The sequence below is a fragment of the Crinia signifera genome, chromosome 1 (genome assembly GCF_055691185.1).
Source record: "Crinia signifera chromosome 1, ASM5569118v1, whole genome shotgun sequence".
NCBI classification, from domain to species: Eukaryota; Metazoa; Chordata; class Amphibia; order Anura; family Myobatrachidae; genus Crinia; species Crinia signifera.
In genome coordinates, this window is record NC_139217.1 from 471561244 (window position 1) to 471583033 (window position 21790).

Here is a 21790-nt window from a genome sequence, read left to right on the forward strand (position 1 = left end):
GAATCACACCCACTGCAAGGCAGGCCATACAGTACCCTATAGTATGGGCCAAGCCCCCGGTAGCGGGTCACCACCTGTACAGATAAGAACGACAGACAGTACATATGGATGCCTCACACTGTACAGCGAGGTGAGAGGTGCAGGTGAGGTATGGTCTGCGCGTAGGGCAGTATGATGATAGCACAGACAACCTTACCCTACCAACACAAACAGAACAATGTATTATACACAATGTGACCATTACAACAAATCAGGATTCAACAAAAGTTTATATACAAATACCCTAAATGTATATTAGACTCCAAGTGAAAAGGGGGAAACGCTATAATCAGCACCTCTATTTAGCCTTCAGAGGGATCGCACTAATATAAAATTATAAGGGGAGTATATGACATACAATTATAAGCACCGCAATACCCCCCCGCCTGATCCCCACGTACAGACAGCGTAGGGGAGAGTCTGCCGGCAGACACCCCCTCACCTCAGCTTGGAAGGCGAGCTGCACTCGCCACCTATCTTTTTCTCCCTCTACGGGGGTCGTGGACCTTCTAGTTCACTCTTTCTGACAAAATCCTTCTTAGATGGACAAAACCATGTGCACTGCAGGTGGGGCAGATGTTACTTGTGCAGAGAGAATTAGATTTAGGTGTGGTTTTACTTCAAAGTGAAATCTATATTGCAGTGTAAAAATAAAGCAGTCAGTATTTTCCCTGCACAGAAACAAAATAACTCACCCAAATCTAATTCTCTCTGCACATTACATCTGCCCCACCTGCAGTGCACATGGTTTTGTCCATCTAAGAAGGATTTTGTCAGAAAGAGTGAACTAGAATTAGGGCCTCAGTTCTTTGCAAGAATACTCATACACCAGATAGGGCTGATGTCGGCGTTCTCAATACCCACAAACTGCCCATTTCTGGGGATAGCGATGTGAGCGCATAGAACAGAACCGTTCCGTCAGAGTGTTGCGTCTGCTATCAGACGTATCTCTTGCAGCCAGCGCTGGGTTGGTGTAACTGCCTATACCTGTGCTATCGGCTGTGATGGCAGGGTGTACACCCGCAGTGCACAATCTGTGTTACGCTCCTGTGTGTGACTCCCATCTCCAGCACATGTCTGTTCTATGGTCTATAGCAGGGGTGGTCACCGTGCAGAACTACAGATCCCAGCACGCCCGCATGCGAGTATCTTCCCAAGCGTGATCCGTCTACATGTAACAGACATGATTATGGATGTGAGAGCGAGGGCTCCCCGGGTCTATGCTGGGGAAAGGATATTTTAGGTACAGAAAAGCTTCTCAGTCATTACGGTAATTATACCAACACAATAATCTCACTGCCGATAATGAAGCCGTTTCCTCAATCAGAAGACGAACGATTGTTTAACGATGTGTAACAATAGCACAGAAATCACTCAACCGGGATTCCTGCTGCTAAACCTCCAACGTTCCCATTCAGAGACCCCGCTGCCACTTTAATCTACATGAGCAACTCCTCTGAGAGGACCGACAGCAACAATGACGCTGGAGCATATACAGAGGATAAACCCCTCATTGCCGGGCAGCCAGCGTGTACTTCCGGGGTAACTGCTGGGTAACCGGGGTGTCCATCAGCTGCACCAGAGCCGAGACCATCATACTGCAACAGGAAACTAGAAACCAAGCAGATGGTCACCCAACACCCCAGGTTCACACCGGAGACCCCCCCAACCCCAGGGTCACACCGGAGACCCCGCACCCCCAGGGTCACACCGGAGACCCCCCAACCCCAGGGTCACACCGGAGACCCCGCAACCCCAGGGTCACAGCCGCCACCCCGCAACCCCAGGGTCACACCGGAGACCCCACACCCCTGGGTCCACTGGACACCCCACACCCAAGGGTCCACTGGACACCATGGACATTTCAGGTTACCATACACACCAAACACCGACACTGGTCACCCCACAACCAGGTCCACAGGGCAACATACACACCGTGGTTACCACACACCCCGATCTACTGGTCAGCACCCCCACCCCTCCTCCAATCCACTGGTCATCACTCACCTCCCAACGGCGCCCCCCGGTCCACTGGTCCAGTAGCCACCAGAAATGCCACAGTCACTAGTCGCCACACACGCTCAGTCCACTGGTCACCATACACACTGGTGGGCTCTGGCTAAGCCATCCGTCATCCATACCAGTAGGTACATAGTGAGACCAGGGCCATTAGCAGGCCTTTGTGTATGTAAGTGGGGTGGGCTGCTGACCCCATACAGTACATACAGGCACCAAACTGATATTTCGAGGATGTTAATCGGATGCCTGTGAACAGTTTGAACCATGTCGATGTCGGATGTCAACATTGTGGTGTCAGCAGGGCTATTGGTACTTGTTTCCTAGCACGGCCACAATCGCGGGCATCGTGTGTCATTTTTAGTGGTATACGACGCGACCGTCGTATGCGGCTAAAAAAGGCTTAAATGGTCCAGACGCGATGCCCACGATTTCCCCATAGGAAACAATGTTAAATGGCTCAATGTACCCGCGATGCCCCCGATTTCTCATAGGGAACAATGTTAAATACCTCAATTTCACCAAATCATCATAGGGAACAATGGTAAATGGGCCAGAAAGCCCCAAAAACACCCCAGAGCAGTGAAATGTTCCCCAAAAGTACTTTACGCCACCCCACGATCAACGCGAACCCGAAGCGTGGCGAGCGCAGCGAGCCCGCGAGGGGCGGCGGTACGCGTCCTCCGACCTTTTCATACCCCCACTATCCACGTCGGCGTGGAGTTGAGAATAGAATAGTGTGGCGAGCGTAGCGAGCCACCGAGCCCAAAGCGTGGCGAGCCCCGCGGATACCTTCACAGGTAAACACGTCCCTTCGCGGGCTTCACAGGTATCCGCGTGCGCTCGCCACGCTTCGGGCTCGGTGGCTCGCCACACTATTCTATTCTCAACTCCAAGCCGACGTGGATAGTGGGGGTATGAAAAGGTCGGAGGACGCGTACCGACGCCCCTCGCGGGCTCGCTGCGCTCGCCACGCTTCGGGTTCGCGTTGATCGTGGGGTGGCGTAAAATACTTTTGGGGGGACATTTCACTCTTCAGGGGTGTTTTGGGGGGTTTATGGCCCATTTAACATTGTTCCCTATGATGATTTGGGTAAATTGACCCATTTAACATTGTTTCCTATGGGAAATCGGGGGCATCGCGGCTAAATTGAGGCATTTAACATTGTTCCCTATGGGGAAATCGCGGGCATCGCGTCGCGACCATCGCACCCGATTTTTTAGTGCTTGCGATGCCCCCGATTTTTCCTCACGATGCCCACGATCATGATCGTTGTGGCCGTGCTAGGAAACAATTCCCGGTCTATTTTTCAGCAGGCTCCAGCAGGAACTGAGGGCCTTATTCTAGTTCACTCTTTCTGACAAATTATTTCTAAAGGTGCCCATACACGTTACAATTATTGTATACAATATTGTATACAATATCGAATCTCATCTGATCTCGGTTTTGCGATGAGATCAGATGAGATCTAGTACAAAAAGTATGTGCAGCACATCATTTTTGTACTAGATCTCACCTCATCTGATCTCATCGCAAAACCAAGATGCAATGAGATGCGATATTGTATGCGATATTGGATACAATAATTCTAACGTGTATGGGCACCTTTAGATGGACAAAACCATGTGCACTGCAGGTGAGGCAGGTGTTACTTGTGCAGAGATAATTAGATTTGGGTGGGGTTTTACACCTGCCTCACCTGCAGTGCACATGGTTTTGTCCATCTAAGAAATATTTTGTCAGAAAGAGTGAACTAGAATAAGGGCCTCAGTTCCTGCTGGAGCCTGCTGAAAAATAGCCCTGGGTGTCAGCATTCTGAACGTTGACCAGATAAATGGTAGACAGTGAATGATACATATTGGGAGACAACATAACATCCTCTCTGTCCGTACATCTGTTCCTCACCAGTTACGCCACCACCGATGCCCAATGTCAGGTTCCGGGTAATGTACCGGCAGTAAGCAGAGAAAGCCAGTACAACCCGCACTCACCAAAAGGCAACTCGAAGCGGGAATCCAGAAGGATCTTATGTAGGGTCGGGTTCCTGGTGCCACAGATCTCATCGTCCTTCATCAAGACCTCGGCCTCCAGTGCTGCCCACTCCCCAGGACCCTCCTGCCAGAGAGAGAGCAATGACATTCACTGAACTGAAGCAGACACCGTATCCTCCCCCCCCAAGTGTTGTACACAGACACCGCATCTGCCCCCCAAGTGTAGTACACATGCACAGCCTCCCCCCCAAGTGTTGTACACAGACACCGCATCTCCCCCCCCAAGTGTTGTACACAGACACCGCATCTCCCTCCCAAGTCTAGTACACAGACACCGCATCCCCCCCCCAAGTCTAGTACACATGCACAGCCTCCCCCCCCCAGGTGTGGTACACAGGCACAGCCCCCCCCCCCAGGTGTGGTACACAGGCACAGCCTCCCCTCCCCCCCCCCCCAGGTGTGGTACACAGGGCACAGCCTCCTCCCCCCCCCAGGTGTGGTACACAGGCACAGACTCCTCCCCAGGTGTGGTACACAGGCACAGCCTCCCCCCGAGGTGTGGTACACAGGCACAGCCTCCCCCCCAGGTGTGGTACACAGGCACAGCCTCCCCCCCAGGTGTGGTACACAGGCACAGCCTACCCCCCAGGTGTGGTACACAGGCACAGCCTCCCCCCCAGGTGCGGTACACAGGCACAGCCTCCCCAGGTGTGGTACACAGGCACAGCCTCCCCAGGTGTGGTACACAGGCACAGCCTCCCCAGGTGTGGTACACAGGCACAGCCTCCCCAGGTGTGGTGCACAGGCACAGCCTCCCCAGGTGTGGTACACCGGCACAGCCTCCCCAGGTGCGGTACACAGGCACAGCCTCCCCAGGTGCGGTACACAGGCACAGCCTCCCCAGGTGTGGTACACAGGCACAGCCTCCCCAGCTACAGTAACTCATGTCATGAATGAACCCAGTTACTGGTAGGGAAGATCTCACCTCGTCTGACTGTCGGATTGTCTGCAGGGGAATCCACAGCGTCCCCACCATCGTGTCCCAGATGAGACCCTTGTTCCACATTTCCACAATCAGCCCTAGGTCCAGCCGGCTGATCTCACTGCAAGACATGAATGTTTGGTTATTAGTGGTCACTAGGCAGAGGAGACCTGTGTCCCAGCAGCCATTACCCAGTGCCCAATGGTCTCTGCAGCAGCAGCAACCACCCCAGATCAGGCATAAAACCATCCAATCACCCCCTGCATGCCAGCATCCCGGCCTCAAGACAACTAGTGGTTCGCATTTACTAAGCGTAGACACGCAGGAGCCGCCGCTTACTTCTATTCCCCAGGAAGCCATCCAATCACCCCCTGCATGCAGCGCCCCGGCCTCAAGAGAACTAGTGGTTCGTATTTACTAAGCGTAGACACGCAGGAGCCGCCGCTTACTTCTATTCCCCAGGAAGCCATCCAATCACCCCCTGCATGCAGCGCCGCGGCCTGAAGACAACTAGTGGTTCGTATTTACTAAGCGTAGACACGCAGGAGCCGCCGCTTATCGCTGCGTTGACGTACAGAATATAAAAAAACTAAATGTGAAGCTTTTGCCGCGTTTTACATTTTATATTATATTTTTATCTATATTACTTCAACCAGCAAAAGCTAAATATTATTAACACAATTCTACCCAGAGCCTGCTAGGTTGTGTCAGACTTCATAGCGCTATTACGTGGAATAAGCCCCCGGTGAGGATTGCACCGGCCTACCTCGCCCCCGCCATCTATACAAACCAACAACACAGAATATTCCCATGTTGTCCAAGCTGGGGACCGTCAGGATAATTCTCTGAATTTGGGGGACATTTAAAATAATAGGAAGCAGATGAGGAATGTGGTAGATTCACATTGCAGATCTCATGACTACGGACTAAATTACTATAACGAACATTATAAATAACTGATCTGTAAAACTTAAAAGTGCTGAACAAAAATAGAGTTCCCCAATAGTCCATTGCAGGTGGAAGAGAACCCCCCCCCCCCCCCCTCATCTTCAGGACATTGTCTTAATCTGAGACTGCACTCAGTTATGCTGCTGTGACATCACCTGGTCTGAGTGAGGCCATATATTGGATTTCTATAGTGACTATGCTGCCTACAGAAGAGGGAAAGCCTGCTGGACCTTGTTACATGTGAAAACTCAGTGAGAGGGCCACTGCCACATAACCAGGTGACCTATTGCAGTGACAGTCGGGGACGGAGGAACCTGGCAGTGATGGATGAGCATCAGGAGCACAGAGTAGGAGACAGGAGTATATGAGCCTCAGCTACAGGTATTAACATCTAGTGTTTGTGACATGTCATCTCCTCAGGCTCATTCTGCAACACGTACGGCTCCTGTCCTTGCACCCAACAAGAATTTCATTATCGCCTTCACAACTTCCAATTTGCATAGTAAATGAACAGGGTCAATTAACACGCAGAAGAAACACAGCCTTAATTACAGTGGAATCAATCAGAGCGTACGGGTGAGGCGCAGAGACGATGAACCTCATAAATGACTGCAAGCCCAACAAGGTCACATTCACATAATAAGGAGAAGCGATAATAAGACGGAGAGCGAGGGAGAATCTGCGGGCAGCAAAGGGGTTAATACAAGCTTTACAGGAGGAATAAGATTCTGCTGGAGAATCCTAGACTGTTACTGCCCCCAAGTGGTGAAACTCAGTACTGTAAAGTGGTTTACATGTTACAGCTGAGAAGCAGACCGTCTAATTATACACCAACAGCATAGTGCTGGGGGGGGGGGGGGGGGGGGGGTGCGCACACAGTGCTGTATCCTACATGAATTTTTCCCTTTTTTTTTTTGCGTCAATGTCAACATGGACGCCAAATTCAGAGTCCTTGTGGCTCGTACAGCATGAAAAAGTCCTACAGAATAATTAAATGGTTTTAAACTCATGTCGACATTTTCATGTGCAATGTCCACCAGATTTTTAGTATTCATTACTTTTATTATTTAGAAGCAGTTTGCATTATCAACACTGATCCATTCACCTAAGCAGGAGAGCGCAGCTTACACACCACTAGGGTTAAGAGCCGTACCCCCCCCCCCCCCCCCTCCCAAATGACTCACTCATTCCAATGCGCTGCGGAAGTAGACACCCCACTGCAATGAATGGGCGAATGGCACCAAGGGAGACACACTGCAATGTTCATTGTTTCAATGAATCTCTGTTGATGTGTGATAAGATTCACTCTAGGTCGACAGTCATAAGGTCGGCCACTACTGGTCGACAGTGAAAATGTCAACAGGGACAAAGGTCCACAGTGTCCAAGTATTTGCATGAAAAGGGTGGACATGCATTATTTTACAAAGATTTGAGCCGCCATGTGCCGACTGCTGGTATTTCATACCCCTACCATCCGCTGCAGCTCGGAGGGAGAATATAACAGAGTGCCGAGCCCGAAGCATGGGATGCGGTACACTGAGACGGTGCCCATGTTACCCTATGCCGAAATAGACACCCAAACAACATGGAGAACCCAGCCTTCTGACCCTGTTGACCATTCGTGGTTGATTATAGGACTGTAGACCTAAAATACCATAACAACGTGGCGGCTCAGGAAACCACTTGTGATTGGCTCAGGAAAGTCCAGGCTTCCCCCTTTGGTTTTGGTTATGGTTTTTGTGTTCTCCACGGACAACCAGTTCCCTCAGTTTACCATTAGAACATCCCATACATTAGAACAACCCCATTTGAATGTCGACCTTCTCATTGTCGACCTAATGCGTGTCGACCTTAGCCATGTCACCTATTCTAGGCGTCAACCTAATGTATGTCGACCAAGTGCCTGTATCACCTTATTTCTACATCAAACAACAACAACGGGTTCGGTGTTAAAATCTTTTTACTATTTTAGCAGGAACACCCCCCCCCCCCCCATACTAGGACTTGGGATGGGATGGGGGGGCCTGTTCCCCAATATCTCTGAAGAGCCCCATGTCAGAGCCCAGCTGGGCCGGTAGCCGTCGGAGGAGGAGTCAGGACGGGGTAATAAGAGACAATACTAAGTGCTGGGTGTGGAGGTTGGGTGTGGTACAGGGGTCCGACAGTCAGGAAGGGGTAATAAGAGACACAATACTAAGTGCTGGGTGTGGAGGTTGGGTGTGGTACAGGGGCCCGACAGTCAGGACGGGGTAATAAGAGACACAATACTAAGTGCTGGTTGTGGAGGTTGGGTGTGGTACAGGGGTCCGACAGTCGAGACGGGGTAATAAGAGACACAATACTAAGTGCTGGTTGTGGAGGTTGGGTGTGGTACAGGGGTCCGACAGTCAGGACGGGGTAATAAGAGACAATACTAAGTGCTGGTTGTGGGGGTTGGGTGTGGTACAGGGGTCCAACAGTCGGGACGGGGTAATAAGAGAAACAATACTAAGTGCTGGTTGTGGAGGTTGGGTGTGGTACAGGGGTCCAACAATCGGGACGGGGTAATAAGAGACACAATACTAAGTGCTGGTTGTGGAGGTTGGGTGTGGTACAGGGGTCCGACAGTCGGGACGGGGTAATAAGAGACAATACTAAGTGCTGGTTGTGGAGATTGGGTGTGGTACAGGGGTCCAACAGTCGGGATGGGGTAATAAGAGACAATACTAAGTGCTGGTTGTGGAGGTTTGGTGTGGTACAGGGGTCCGACAGTCAGGACGGGGTAATAAGAGACACAATACTAAGTGCTGGTTGTGGAGGTTGGGTGTGGTACAGGGGTCCGACAGTCGGGATGGGGTAATAAGACACAATAGTAAGTGCTGGTTGTGGAGGTTGGGTGTGGTACAGGGGTCCGACAGTCGGGATGGGGTAATAAGAGACACAATACTAAGTGCTGGTTGTGGAGGTTGGGTGTGGTACAGGGGTCCGACAGTCGGGATGGGGTAATAAGACACAATAGTAAGTGCTGGTTGTGGAGGTTGGGTGTGGTACAGGGGTCCGACAGTCGGGATGGGGTAATAAGAGACACAATAGTAAGTGCTGGGTGTGGAGGTTGGGTGTGGTACAGGGGTCCGACAGTCAGGATGGGGTAATAAGAGACACAATACTAAGTGCTGGTTGTGGAGGTTGGGTGTCGTACAGGGGTCCGACAGTCAGGACGGGGTAATAAGAGACACAATACTAAGTGCTGGTTGTGGAGATTGGGTGTGGTACAGGGGTCCGACAGTCAGGACGGGGTAATAAGAGACACAATACTAAGTGCTGGTTGTGGAGGTTGGGTGTGGTACAGGGGTCCGACAGTCGGGACGGGGTAATAAGAGACACAATACTAAGTGCTGGTTGTGGAGGTTGGGTGTCGTACAGGGGTCCGACAGTCAGGACGGGGTAATAAGAGACACAATACTAAGTGCTGGTTGTGGAGATCGGGTGTGGTACAGGGGTCCGACAGTCGGGATCCAGGACTGCTATGTACATGCACTGCTATATTTTATGTATATTATTGAGAATTTGTTTGTACTTGAAGGTGTTATAGGTAACAGAGAGAGTGTCAACATCACTGCCGACACAAACCTCTCCGGTTAGAATCGCTGGACAGATTACCGTACATATAGACAAACACATCCCGCAGGCATCTCAGCATGAGCCAAGGCCGCAGTAATCTGTGATTGGCTGATTACATTATTAATGGTAATGAATGGGATTACTGCTGCTAACACCCAGTGACCGGCCAGATGTCCCCCCCATTACTGCTGCTAACACCCAGTGACCGGCCCGATGTCCCTCCCATTACCGCTGCTAACACCTAGTGACCGGCCCAATGTCCCTCCCATTACCGCTGCTAACACCTAGTGACCGGCCCAATGTCCCTCCCATTACTGCTGCTAACACGCAGTGACCGGCCCGATGTCCCTCCCATTACTGCTGCTAACACCCAGTGACCGGCCCGATGTCCCCCCATTACTGCCGCTAACACCCAGTGACCGGCCCGATGTCCCCCCATTACTGCCGCTAACACCCAGTGACCGGCCCGATGTCCCCCCATTACTGCCGCTAACACGCAGTGACCGGCCCGATGTCCCCCCCATTACTGCCGCTAACACGCAGTGACCGGCCCAATGTCCCCCCATTACTGCTGCTAACACCCAGTGACCGGCCCGATGTCCCTCCCATTACTGCTAACACCCAGTGACCGGCCCGATGTCCCTCCCATTACTGCTAACACGCAGTGACCGGCCCGATGTCCCCCCATTACTGCTAACACCCAATGACCGGCCCGATGTCCCCCCCCCATTACTGCTGCTAACACCCAGTGACCGGCCCGATGTCCCCCCCATTACTGCTGCTAACACCCAGTGACCGGCCCGATGTCCCCCCATTACTGCCGCTAACACGCAGTGACCGGCCTGATGTCCCCCCATTACTGCTAACACCCAGTGACCGGCCCGATTTCCCCCTCATTACCACTGCTAACACGCAGTGACCGGCCCGATGTCCCCCCATTACTGCTAACACCCAATGACCGGCCCGATGTCCCTCCCATTACCGCTGCTAACACCCAGTGACCGGCCCGATTTCCCCCCCCATTACTGCTGCTAACACCCAGTGACCGGCCCGATGTCCCCCCCATTACCGCGGCTAACACCCAGTGACCGACCCGATGTCCCTCCCATTACTGCGAACACCCAGTGACCGGCCCGATGTCCCTCCCATTACTGCTGCCAACACCCAGTGACCGGCCCGATGTCCCTCCCATTACTGCTGCTAACACCCAGTGACCGGCCCGATGTCCCCCCATTACTGCCGCTAACACGCAGTGACCGGCCCGATGTCCCCCCATTACTGCCGCTAACACGCAGTGACCGGCCCGATGTCCCCCCATTACTGCTAACACCCAATGACCGGCCCGATGTCCCTCCCATTACCGCTGCTAACACCCAGTGACCGGCCCGATTTCCCCCCCATTACTGCTGCCAACACCCAGTGACCGGCCCGATGTCCCCCCCATTACCGCGGCTAACACCCAGTGACCGACCCGATGTCCCTCCCATTACTGCGAACACCCAGTGACCGGCCCGATGTCCCTCCCATTACTGCTGCTAACTCCCAGTGACCGGCCCGATGTCCCCCCCATTACTGCTGCTAACACCCAGTGACCGGCCCGATGTCCCCCATTACTGCTGCTAACACGCAGTGACCGGCCCGATGTCCCTCCCATTACTGCGAACACCCAGTGACCGGCCCGATGTCCCTCCCATTACTGCTGCTAACTCCCAGTGACCGGCCCGATGTCCCCCATTACCGCTGCTAACACCCAGTGACCGGCCCGATGTCCCCCCCCATTACCACTGCTAACACCCAGTGACCGGCCCGATTTCCCCCCCCCCCATTACTGCTGCCAACACCCAGTGACCGGCCCGATGTCCCCCCCATTACCGCGGCTAACACCCAGTGACCGGCCCGATGTCCCTCCCATTACTGCTGCTAGCACCCAGTGACCGGCCCGATGTCCCTCCCATTACTGCTGCTAACTCCCAGTGACCGGCCCGATGTCCCCCATTACCGCTGCTAACACCCAGTGACCGGCCCGATGTGCCCCCCCATTACCACTGCTAACACCCAGTGACCGGCCCGATGTCCCCCCCCATTACCACTGCTAGCACCCAGTGACCGGCCCGATTTCCCCCCCCCATTACTGCTGCCAACACCCAGTGACCGGCCCGATGTCCCCCCCATTACCGCGGCTAACACCCAGTGACCGGCCCGATGTCCCTCCCATTACTGCTGCTAGCACCCAGTGACCGGCCCGATGTCCCTCCCATTACTGCTGCTAACTCCCAGTGACCGGCCCGATGTCCCCCATTACCGCTGCTAACACCCAGTGACCGGCCCGATGTCCCCCCCCATTACCACTGCTAACACCCAGTGACCGGCCCGATTTCCCCCCCCCCATTACTGCTGCCAACACCCAGTGACCGGCCCGATGTCCCCCCCATTACCGCGGCTAACACCCAGTGACCGGCCCGATGTCCCCCCCATTACTGCTGCTAGCACCCAGTGACCGGCCCGATGTCCCTCCCATTACTGCTGCTAACTCCCAGTGACCGGCCCGATGTCCCCCATTACCGCTGCTAACACCCAGTGACCGGCCCGATGTCCCCCCCCATTACCACTGCTAACACCCAGTGACCGGCCCGATTTCCCCCCCCATTACTGCTGCCAACACCCAGTGACCGGCCCGATGTCCCCCCCATTACCGCGGCTAACTCCCAGTGACCGGCCCGATGTCCCCCATTACTGCCGCTAACACCCAGTGACCGGCCCGATGTCCCCCCCCATTACCACTGCTAACACCCAGTGACCGGCCCGATTTCCCCCCCCCCATTACTGCTGCTAACACCCAGTGACCGGCCCGATGTCCCTCCCATTATTGCTAACACCCAGTGACCGGCCCGATGTCCCCCCCATTACCGCGGCTAACACCCAGTGACCGGCCCGATGTCCCTCCCATTACTGCTGCTAGCACCCAGTGACCGGCCCGATGTCCCTCCCATTACTGCTGCTAACTCCCAGTGACCGGCCCGATGTCCCCCATTACCGCTGCTAACACCCAGTGACCGGCCCGATGTCCCCCCCCATTACCACTGCTAACACCCAGTGACCGGCCCGATTTCCCCCCCCCCCCATTACTGCTGCCAACACCCAGTGACCGGCCCGATGTCCCCCCCATTACCGCGGCTAACTCCCAGTGACCGGCCCGATGTCCCCCATTACTGCCGCTAACACCCAGTGACCGGCCCGATGTCCCCCCCCATTACCACTGCTAACACCCAGTGACCGGCCCGATTTCCCCCCCCCCCATTACTGCTGCTAACACCCAGTGACCGGCCCGATGTCCCTCCCATTATTGCTAACACCCAGTGACCGGCCCGATGTCCCCCCATTACTGCTGCTAACACCCAGTGACCGGCCCGATGTCCCTCCCATTACTGCTGCTAACACCCAGTGACCGGCCCGATGTCCCCCCCCCATTACTGCTGCTTACACCCAGTGACCGGCCCGATGTCCCCCCCATTACTGCTGCTAACACCCAGTGACCGGCCCGATGTCCCCCCCATTACCGCTGCTAACACCCAGTGACCGGCCCGATGTCCCCCCCATTACTGCTGCTAACACCCAGTGACCGGCCCGATGTCCCTCCCATTACCGCTGCTAACACCCAGTGACCGGCCCGATGTCCCCCCCCATTACTGCTTCTAGCACCCAGTGACCGGCCCGATGTCCCCCCCATTACTGCTGCCAACACCCAGTGACCGGCCCGATGTCCCCCCCCATTACTGCTGCTAGCACCCAGTGACCGGCCCGATGTCCCTCCCATTACTGCTGCTTACACCCAGTGACCGGCCCGATGTCCCCCCATTACTGCTGCTAACACCCAGTGACCGGCCCGATGTCCCCCCCCCATTACTGCTTCTAGCACCCAGTGACCGGCCCGATGTCCCTCCCATTACTGATAACACCCAGTGACCGGCCCGATGTCCCTCCCATTACTGCTGCTAACACCCAGTGACCGGCCCGATGTCCCCCCCATTACTGCTGCCAACACCCAGTGACCGGCCCGATGTCCCCCCCCATTACTGCTGCTAACACCCAGTGACCGGTCCGATGTCCCCCCCATTACTGCTGCTAACACCCAGTGACCGGCCCGATGTCCCCCCCATTACTGCTGCCAACACCCAGTGACCGGCCCGATGTCCCCCCCATTACTGCTGCTAGCACCCAGTGACCGGCCCGATGTCCCTCCCATTACTGCTGCTTACACCCAGTGACCGGCCCGATGTCCCCCCATTACTGCTGCTAACACCCAGTGACCGGCCCGATGTCCCCCCCCCATTACTGCTTCTAGCACCCAGTGACCGGCCCGATGTCCCTCCCATTACTGCTGCTTACACCCAGTGATCGGCCCGATGTCCCCCCATTACTGCTGCTAACACCCAGTGACCGGCCCGATGTCCCCCCATTACTGCTGCTAACACCCAGTGACCGGCCCGATGTCCCTCCCATTATCGCTGCTGATAACTGGGCCGATGTAATAATCACCACCAGATTGTCACCGTCAGGATCTGCGCTCTGCATTAGCGGATGCAGCGGGAAGGATTTATGTCACATTTAGGCACCTTGACACGAGTCCCAGAAGAGGGCGTTTATGTTGGCACCAGCAGGGTCATAGTCCTTCTCCTGATGCCCTACCAGCGGAGGCCTTATTGGCACATTGAGCCTTCTCCAGAGCCGGAGAACCCAATCGAGTCCTGCACATCCCGCAAATTCAGCCCCATCTCCAATAGTGGGGATCTGTGCACATGCGTGGACGGAGTTTTACATACACCGGAGCATTCGCAAAATGATCGAAAGGAAGGCGGTGGTCGCTGGGGTCCGCCCAGCGTTTCATGGGCGTGCCAACAGAGATGCCGGGCGGACCAATAAGAACGCATGCCTGTTTGGAGCGGGCGGATGATGTCATATGATGTCAGCGCCCACCCCCAATTTGCAGAAGAACGGCCAGCATAAAAGGCTCTGCGAAGAGAGGAAAAATCATTTGATGGTGAGCAACCATCGGCTGCTTTTTCCTGTGTGCGGGCGCATGTGTAAGCGTCCATATCCGCTGGCAGTAGTATTGTGGATGAGTTTGGGGCGTGGGGCACACTGGGTTGCGTATCCGGCCCATCAGCACCTTATGAGCTCCTATCTATGGAACACGTTGCAGCTGCTCCTCGCTGATCGCACCTTCCAGGCTAGGCCTCAGCAGTGCGGGGTCTTACTTGGTCGGGCTGCCCTCGAGGCTGAAGCCCAGGGCCCAGTAAATTGTGTTTGCTGAGGCACCTTAGGGCTCCAGTGACTACAGACACTTTGTGTTCTGCACCCTAGCACGCCGTGCTCGTAGTCAGCGACAATATGGGAGGGGGGGGGCAGCGGACCAATGATGCACTAGCGCAATTCCAAAAGAGGAAGGAGGAACTATTGCGCTGTGAGGTCAGCAGACTTTATTTCAGCTGGGTAGCGGTGTCCGTGTGACTATCGACCGTGTAAATGAAGGGAGCGGAAAGTTACAATCGGACGATAAACATATAAAGGGAAAATGCATAATTTCTTCAGAGAGCTACAATATATTTTGCCAAAAATGAGGCTAGATCAGTGGTTCCCAAACTTTTTTAAATCATGGTGCCCTAGAGTATTAGAAGTTTCTCCACGGCCCCCCTAGGCCAAAAGTTTCTTATTGAGAAATTTTGGAAAATATATCAAATGAAGTAAGGTGTTTATAGGTCACCCCTAGGCCAGGTACAGTATGTGGTGAGGGACAGATCTGACTGGAAGCCACAGGCACTGGTTTTAGCTATTACATTACCATCAAAAATTTGAATTGGTCCTTGACTACCAACCCAGGGCAAGTGGCCTGAGGAACCCCAGGGTGCCACGACACACAGTTCGGGAACCACTGGGCTAGATATAAACAGTGTCCTGCAATTTAATCTTCTTTGGGAACTTTGTACAGCAACCACAACAGGAGCTAACAGCAGAGTGTCCACTAGATGGCAGATGTGAGTCATAAATCCTTCCAGTTTATATGAACTCTTGCATTTACCACCAAAAAGGTGATTTATATTCCACCTCCTATGTAGCAATAATAGTGGGTTCAGTTATTTCGGGATATAAAACGGGTGACGGCAAGACGCAGGCAGCAGCATCTACTGATGCCTGCGACAAAGGTGCAAGGATGGCGATATGAGAGCGATGTCCTACACCAGTCACACCATCGCCACTGCAGGCTCACGGAGGTGATGGAGTGATTACAGCTGCTGACACAGCCTGATGTATACAGATATCCTCAGTCTGCCACAATACACAGAGCACACATTACTGTATAATCACTGTGTCCTCACTCACCTGCGTCTCCGCCGTCATCAATATCAGTGTTGGCGGAGACTCGTTAGGTGTTCATGGGGCTTTACATGCGATCGGTACGATCAAGCCCATAAGAAGCATCCCACAAAAACCGGTTTCCTGTCAGTAAATCTCCGTCCCCCTCGCACTCACGATCCCACAAAAACCGGTTTCCTGTCAGTAAATCTCCGCCCCCTTTGCGCTCACGATCCCACAAACACCGGCTTCCTGTCAGTAAATCTCCGTCCCCTCGCACTCACGATCCCACAAACACCGGCTTCCTGTCAGTAAATCTCCATCCCCTTTGCCCTCACGATCCCACAAACTCCGGCTTCCTGTCAGTAAATCTCCGTCCCCTTTGCTCTCACGATCCCACAACCACCGGCTTCCTGTCAGTAAATCTCCGTCCCCTTTGCACTCACGATCCCACAACCACCGGCTTCCTGTCAGTAAATCTCCGTCCCCTTTGCGCTCACGATCCCACAACCACCGGCTTCCTGTCAGTAAATCCCCATCCCCTTTGCCCTCACGATCCCACAACCACCGGCTTCCTGTCAGTAAATCTCCGTCCCCTTTGCCCTCACGATCCCACAACCACCGGCTTCCTGTCAGTAAATCTCCGTCCCCTTTGCCCTCACGATCCCACAACCACCGGCTTCCTGTCAGTAAATCTCCGTCCCCTTTGCCCTCACGATCCCACAACCACCGGCTTCCTGTCAGTAAATCTCCGTCCCCTTTGCTCTCACGATCCCACAACCACCGGCTTCCTGTCAGTAAATCTCCATCCCCTCGCACTCACGATCCCACAAACACCGGCTTCCTGTCAGTAAATCTCCATCCCCTTTGCCCTCACGATCCCACAAACTCCGGCTTCCTGTCAGTAAATCTCCGTCCCCTTTGCTCTCACGATCCCACAACCACCGGCTTCCTGTCAGTAAATCTCCGTCCCCTTTGCACTCACGATCCCACAACCACCGGCTTCCTGTCAGTAAATCTCCGTCCCCTTTGCGCTCACGATCCCACAACCACCGGCTTCCTGTCAGTAAATCTCCATCCCCTTTGCCCTCACGATCCCACAACCACCGGCTTCCTGTCAGTAAATCTCCGTCCCCTTTGCCCTCACGATCCCACAACCACCGGCTTCCTGTCAGTAAATCTCCGTCCCCTTTGCCCTCACGATCCCACAACCACCGGCTTCCTGTCAGTAAATCTCCGTCCCCTTTGCCCTCACGATCCCACAACCACCGGCTTCCTGTCAGTAAATCTCCGTCCCCTTTGCTCTCACGATCCCACAACCACCGGCTTCCTGTCAGTAAATCTCTGTCCCCTTTGCGCTCACGATCCCACAACCACCGGCTTCCTGTCAGTAAATCTCTGTCCCCTTTGCGCTCACGATCCCACAGCTACCGGCTTCCTGTCAGTAAATCTCCGTCCCCTATGCGCTCACGATCCCACAACCACCGGCTTCCTGTCAGTAAATCTCCGAAACACCGGCTTCCTGTCAGTAAATCTCCATCCCCTCGCACTCACTATCCCACAACCACCGGCTTCCTGTCAGTAAGTCTCCGCCCCCTTTGCGCTCACGATCCCACAAAAAACGGCTTCCTGTCAGTAAATCTCCATCCCCTCACACTCACTATCCCACAACCACCGGCTTCCTGTCAGTAAGTCTCCGCCCCCTTTGCGCTCACAATCCCACAAAAACCGGCTTCCTGTCAGTAAATCTCCGTCCCCTCGCACTCTCGATCCCACAAACACCGGCTTCCTGTCAGTAAATCTCCGTCCCCTCGCACTCTCGATCCCACAAACACCGGCTTCCTGTCAGTAAATCTCCATCCCCTTTGCGCTCACGATCCCACAAAAACCAGCTTCCTGTCAGTAAATCTCTATCCACTTTGCGCTCACGATCCCACAACCACCGGCTTCCTGTCAGTAAATCTCCGTCCCCTCACACTCACGATCCCACAAACACCGGCTTCCTGTCAGTAAATCTCCGTCCCCTCGCACTCACGATCCTACAAACACCGGCTTCCTTTCAGTAAATCTCCGCCCCCTCGCACTCACGATCCCACAAACACCGGCTTCCTGTCAGTAAATCTCCGCCCCCTCGCACTCACGATCCCACAACCACCGGCTTCCTGTCAGTAAATCTGTCCCCTTTGCGCTCACGATCCCACAACCACCGGCTTCCTGTCAGTAAATCTCCATCCACTTTACGCTCACGATCCCACAACCACCGGCTTCCTGTCAGTAAATCTCTGTCCCCTTTGCGCTTACGATCCCACAACCACCGGCTTCCTGTCAGTAAATCTCCATCCCCTTTGCGCTCATGATCCCTGAAACACCGGCTTCCTGTCAGTAAATCTCCGTCCCCTTTGCTCTCACGATCCCACAAACACCGGCTTCCTGCCAGTAAATCTCCGTCCCCTCGCACTCACGATCCCACAACCACCGGCTTCTGTCAGTAAATCTCCGTCCCCTCGCACTCACGATCCCACAACCACCGGCTTCCTGTCAGTAAATCTCCGTCCCCTTTGCGCTCACGATCCCACTACCACCGGCTTCCTGTCAGTAAATATCCATCCCCTTTGCTCTCACGATCCCACATACACCGGCTTCTTGTCAGTAAATCTCCGTCCTCTTTGCGCTCACGATCCCACAAACACCGGCTTCCTGTCAGTAAATCTCCGCCCCTTTGCGCTCACGATCCCACAAACACCGGCTTCTTGTCAGTAAATCTCCGTCCTCTTTGCGCTCACGATCCCACAAACACCGGCTTCCTGTCAGTAAATCTCCGCCCCCTTTGCGCTCACGATCCCACAAACACCGGCTTCCGGTCAGTAAATCTCCGTCCCCTCGCACTCACGATCCCACAAACACCGGCTTCCTGTCAGTAAGTCTCCGCCCCCTTTGCTCTCACGATCCCACAAACACCGGCTTCCTGTCAGTAAATTTCCGCCCCCTTTGCGCTCACGATCCCACAAACACTGGCTTCCTGTCAGTAAATATCCATTCCCTCGCACTCACGATCCCACAAACACCGGCTTCCTGTCAGTAAATCTCCGTCCCCTCGCACTCCCGATCCCACAACCACCGGCTTCCTGTCAGTAAATCTCCGTCCCCTCGCACTCCCGATCCCACAAACACCGGCTTCCTGTCAGTAAGTCTCCGCCCCCTTTGCGCTCACAATCCCACAAACACCGGCTTCCTGTCAGTAAGTCTCCGTCCCCTCGCACTCACGATCCCACAACCACCGGCTTCCTGTCAGTAAGTCTCCGCCCTCTTTGCGCTCACAATCCCACAAACACCGGCTTCCTGTCAGTAAATATCCATCCCCTCGCACTCACGATCCCACAACCACCGGCTTCCTGTCAGTAAATCTCTGTCCCCTTTGCGCTCACGATCCCACAAACACCGGCTTCCTGTCAGTAAATCTCCATCCCCTTTTCCCCTTACGATCCCAGAACCACCGGCTTCCTGTCAGTAAATATCCGTCCCCTTTGCCCTCACGATGCCACAACCACCGGCTTCCTGTCAGTAAGTCTCCGCCCCCTTTGCGCTCACAATCCCACAAACACCAGCTTCCTGTCAGTAAGTCTCCGCCCCCTTTGCGCTCACAATCCCACAAACACCGGCTTCCTGTCAGTAAGTCTCCGCCCCCTTTGCGCTCACAATCCCACAAACACCGGCTTCCTGTCAGTAAATCTCCGTCCCCTCACACTTATGATCCCACAAACACCGGCTTCCTGTCAGTAAATCTCCGCCCCCTTTGCGCTCCGTACACTTCCTCTGTCGCTAGCTCACCACAGTCCACATGCAGAATCATTTAACAACCGATCGAATTGCATTTTCGCTCATAAACGATGAACTCTGAATCAGGCCCAGTAATAGGATTCCCGCTCATTAAACCACCTGGACACAGTACAATATGTAGCGAGTGTTTTGTGGAATTATCCCTCTTACGGCCATTCCTAGAACGGCGGCACAGGATGAGGGGTATGGTCATTAGGTTGACCCTATTATGGTCGACATGCGTTAGGTCGAGGGCTGAATGTCGACAACTGAAAAAGGTTGACATGGCCAACATCGTCGGGGTCGGAAGGTTGACATAACCATTAGGTCGACAATGAGACTGTTGACAGTCAAAAGGTCTACAAGATTTTTTTTTACATTTTTTTTCTGAGCCGACAGTTGGTATTCCATGGCCTACCATCCACTACGGCGCGGTGGGAGAATAAAACAGTGTGCCCGAAGCATGGCGACATTCGTGACCAAAAATTGTGACCAACTCATGTCGATCTTTTGACTGTTATCCCTTCTGACCATGCCGACCTCAGCCATGTCAGCCTATTTCAGGTGTCGACCCAATGACCCATACTGATCTCTGCACTTCTCTTCCCATCAGGAGTAATCCTGTAACCCCATCTATATAGCAAATAGAGTAATATCGAGCTCTGATCTCAGTGAAGCCCTCTGTAATAGATAAGCAGCGCTGCGTGGAATAATATAATCATCTGCGGTTTATTTCAAATGAAAACATAACACAATATTGGCCATTATTAGTTATAAACAGACAATACATTAATACATATTATTCCATTCTTGGACTCAGACCTACAGTGTGTACACACCACTACAGTACTCCTACAGTTCCTAAACCGTCCTCAGATTAAACCTTTCCCTATAGAGTGTAAGCTTGCTACCATGTGTGTCTGTAGTTCCTCAGTCTGTAAAGCTCAGCAGAACTGGCAGTGATATATGACAAACTGTTACCAAATAAATAACCACAACGCGAATAGCGCCTTCGGGTGACTGAGGCGGCACGGTATAGGTTAGAGTTATCCAGCAGATCCTGTGGGAATTCTATACATATATACTAGGTGCTTTTATGTACTCTTCAGTGCGGTCTGTGATGTGCTGCCATACGAGTCTCTATATACGCCCTGAGCGACGTACTGTACTTTCCTTTTATTTGCTGAGGTTTTTTTTATTTATTTATTGTATGTGCACCCAAAAAAAATCTATAAAAAGTATTGAATTAAAAAAAATAATAATAATGACACCTGTATGCTGTGCGTGAACGAGTCTGTATACGGAGCAGAACAGAAATGAGAAAAAACCTGCGGTTGCTACATTGTAGCTGTTGATGTACAGATCAGAGACTCAGTCGCACACATACAAGTGTCCCAATACCCAGCAGAGTCTCCTCCTGTGTCCTAGTCACATCCATCTGTGAAGAAGAAGCATCTTTGTAAAAAAAAAAATGCCTGGCAATGGCAGAGTCTCATAGGACCCGGCGCGCTGAGAAGGGACGTTTGGTGCTTTTCAAATGCTGTGTGAGGACAGATCTGTAGATCTTCCCTAATCTAATGTGACAGGCTGATAAAAAACAAACCTATTGGCCCCATGTAAAAAACAATAACACTGGTCCCCACAGGTGACAAAAATAAGATACCTTTACATGAAAAGAAGAGACCAGTAAATAACAGTTGAACTGGTGGTGGCTGTAAACTGGTTTGGGCAGCTCTAGATCTGGGGGCACACCTGAGAACAGCGCAAGGCCACGGCACAGGGATTGCAAATCACTGGGGTAAGATGTTGGACTTGAAATCCAACGGAGTCTCCCCGCACAGGTTCAAATCATGGCACAATATGGACAGCATGGACGGTATAATGGTTCGTGTTACCGCCTCACAGCGTAGAGGTTATGGGTTCCATTTCCATCTGTGCAGAGTTCGTATATTCTCCCTTGGCTTGCATGGGTTTCCTCCGGGTACTCCGGTTCCCACAATCCAAAAATATACAGGTAGGTTAATTGGCTCCCAACAAAATTAACCC

General features: G+C 53.4%; 1 protein-coding gene across 4 annotated transcripts in view; it reads right to left on the reverse strand.

Annotated features, from left to right (window-relative positions):
• Positions 1-21790, reverse strand: part of UNC13B (unc-13 homolog B) — a 314963-nt gene that overhangs the window by 235308 nt on the left and 57865 nt on the right. For all 4 annotated transcript variants that reach the window (XM_083155406.1, XM_083155407.1, XM_083155408.1 and 1 more), the window contains exons 5-6: positions 5033-5150; positions 4048-4171 (exon numbers count right to left, since the gene is read on the reverse strand). In XM_083155406.1, coding sequence (XP_083011532.1) covers positions 4048-4171; positions 5033-5150 — 242 coding nt within the window. The remainder of the gene's footprint in view (positions 1-4047; positions 4172-5032; positions 5151-21790) is intronic.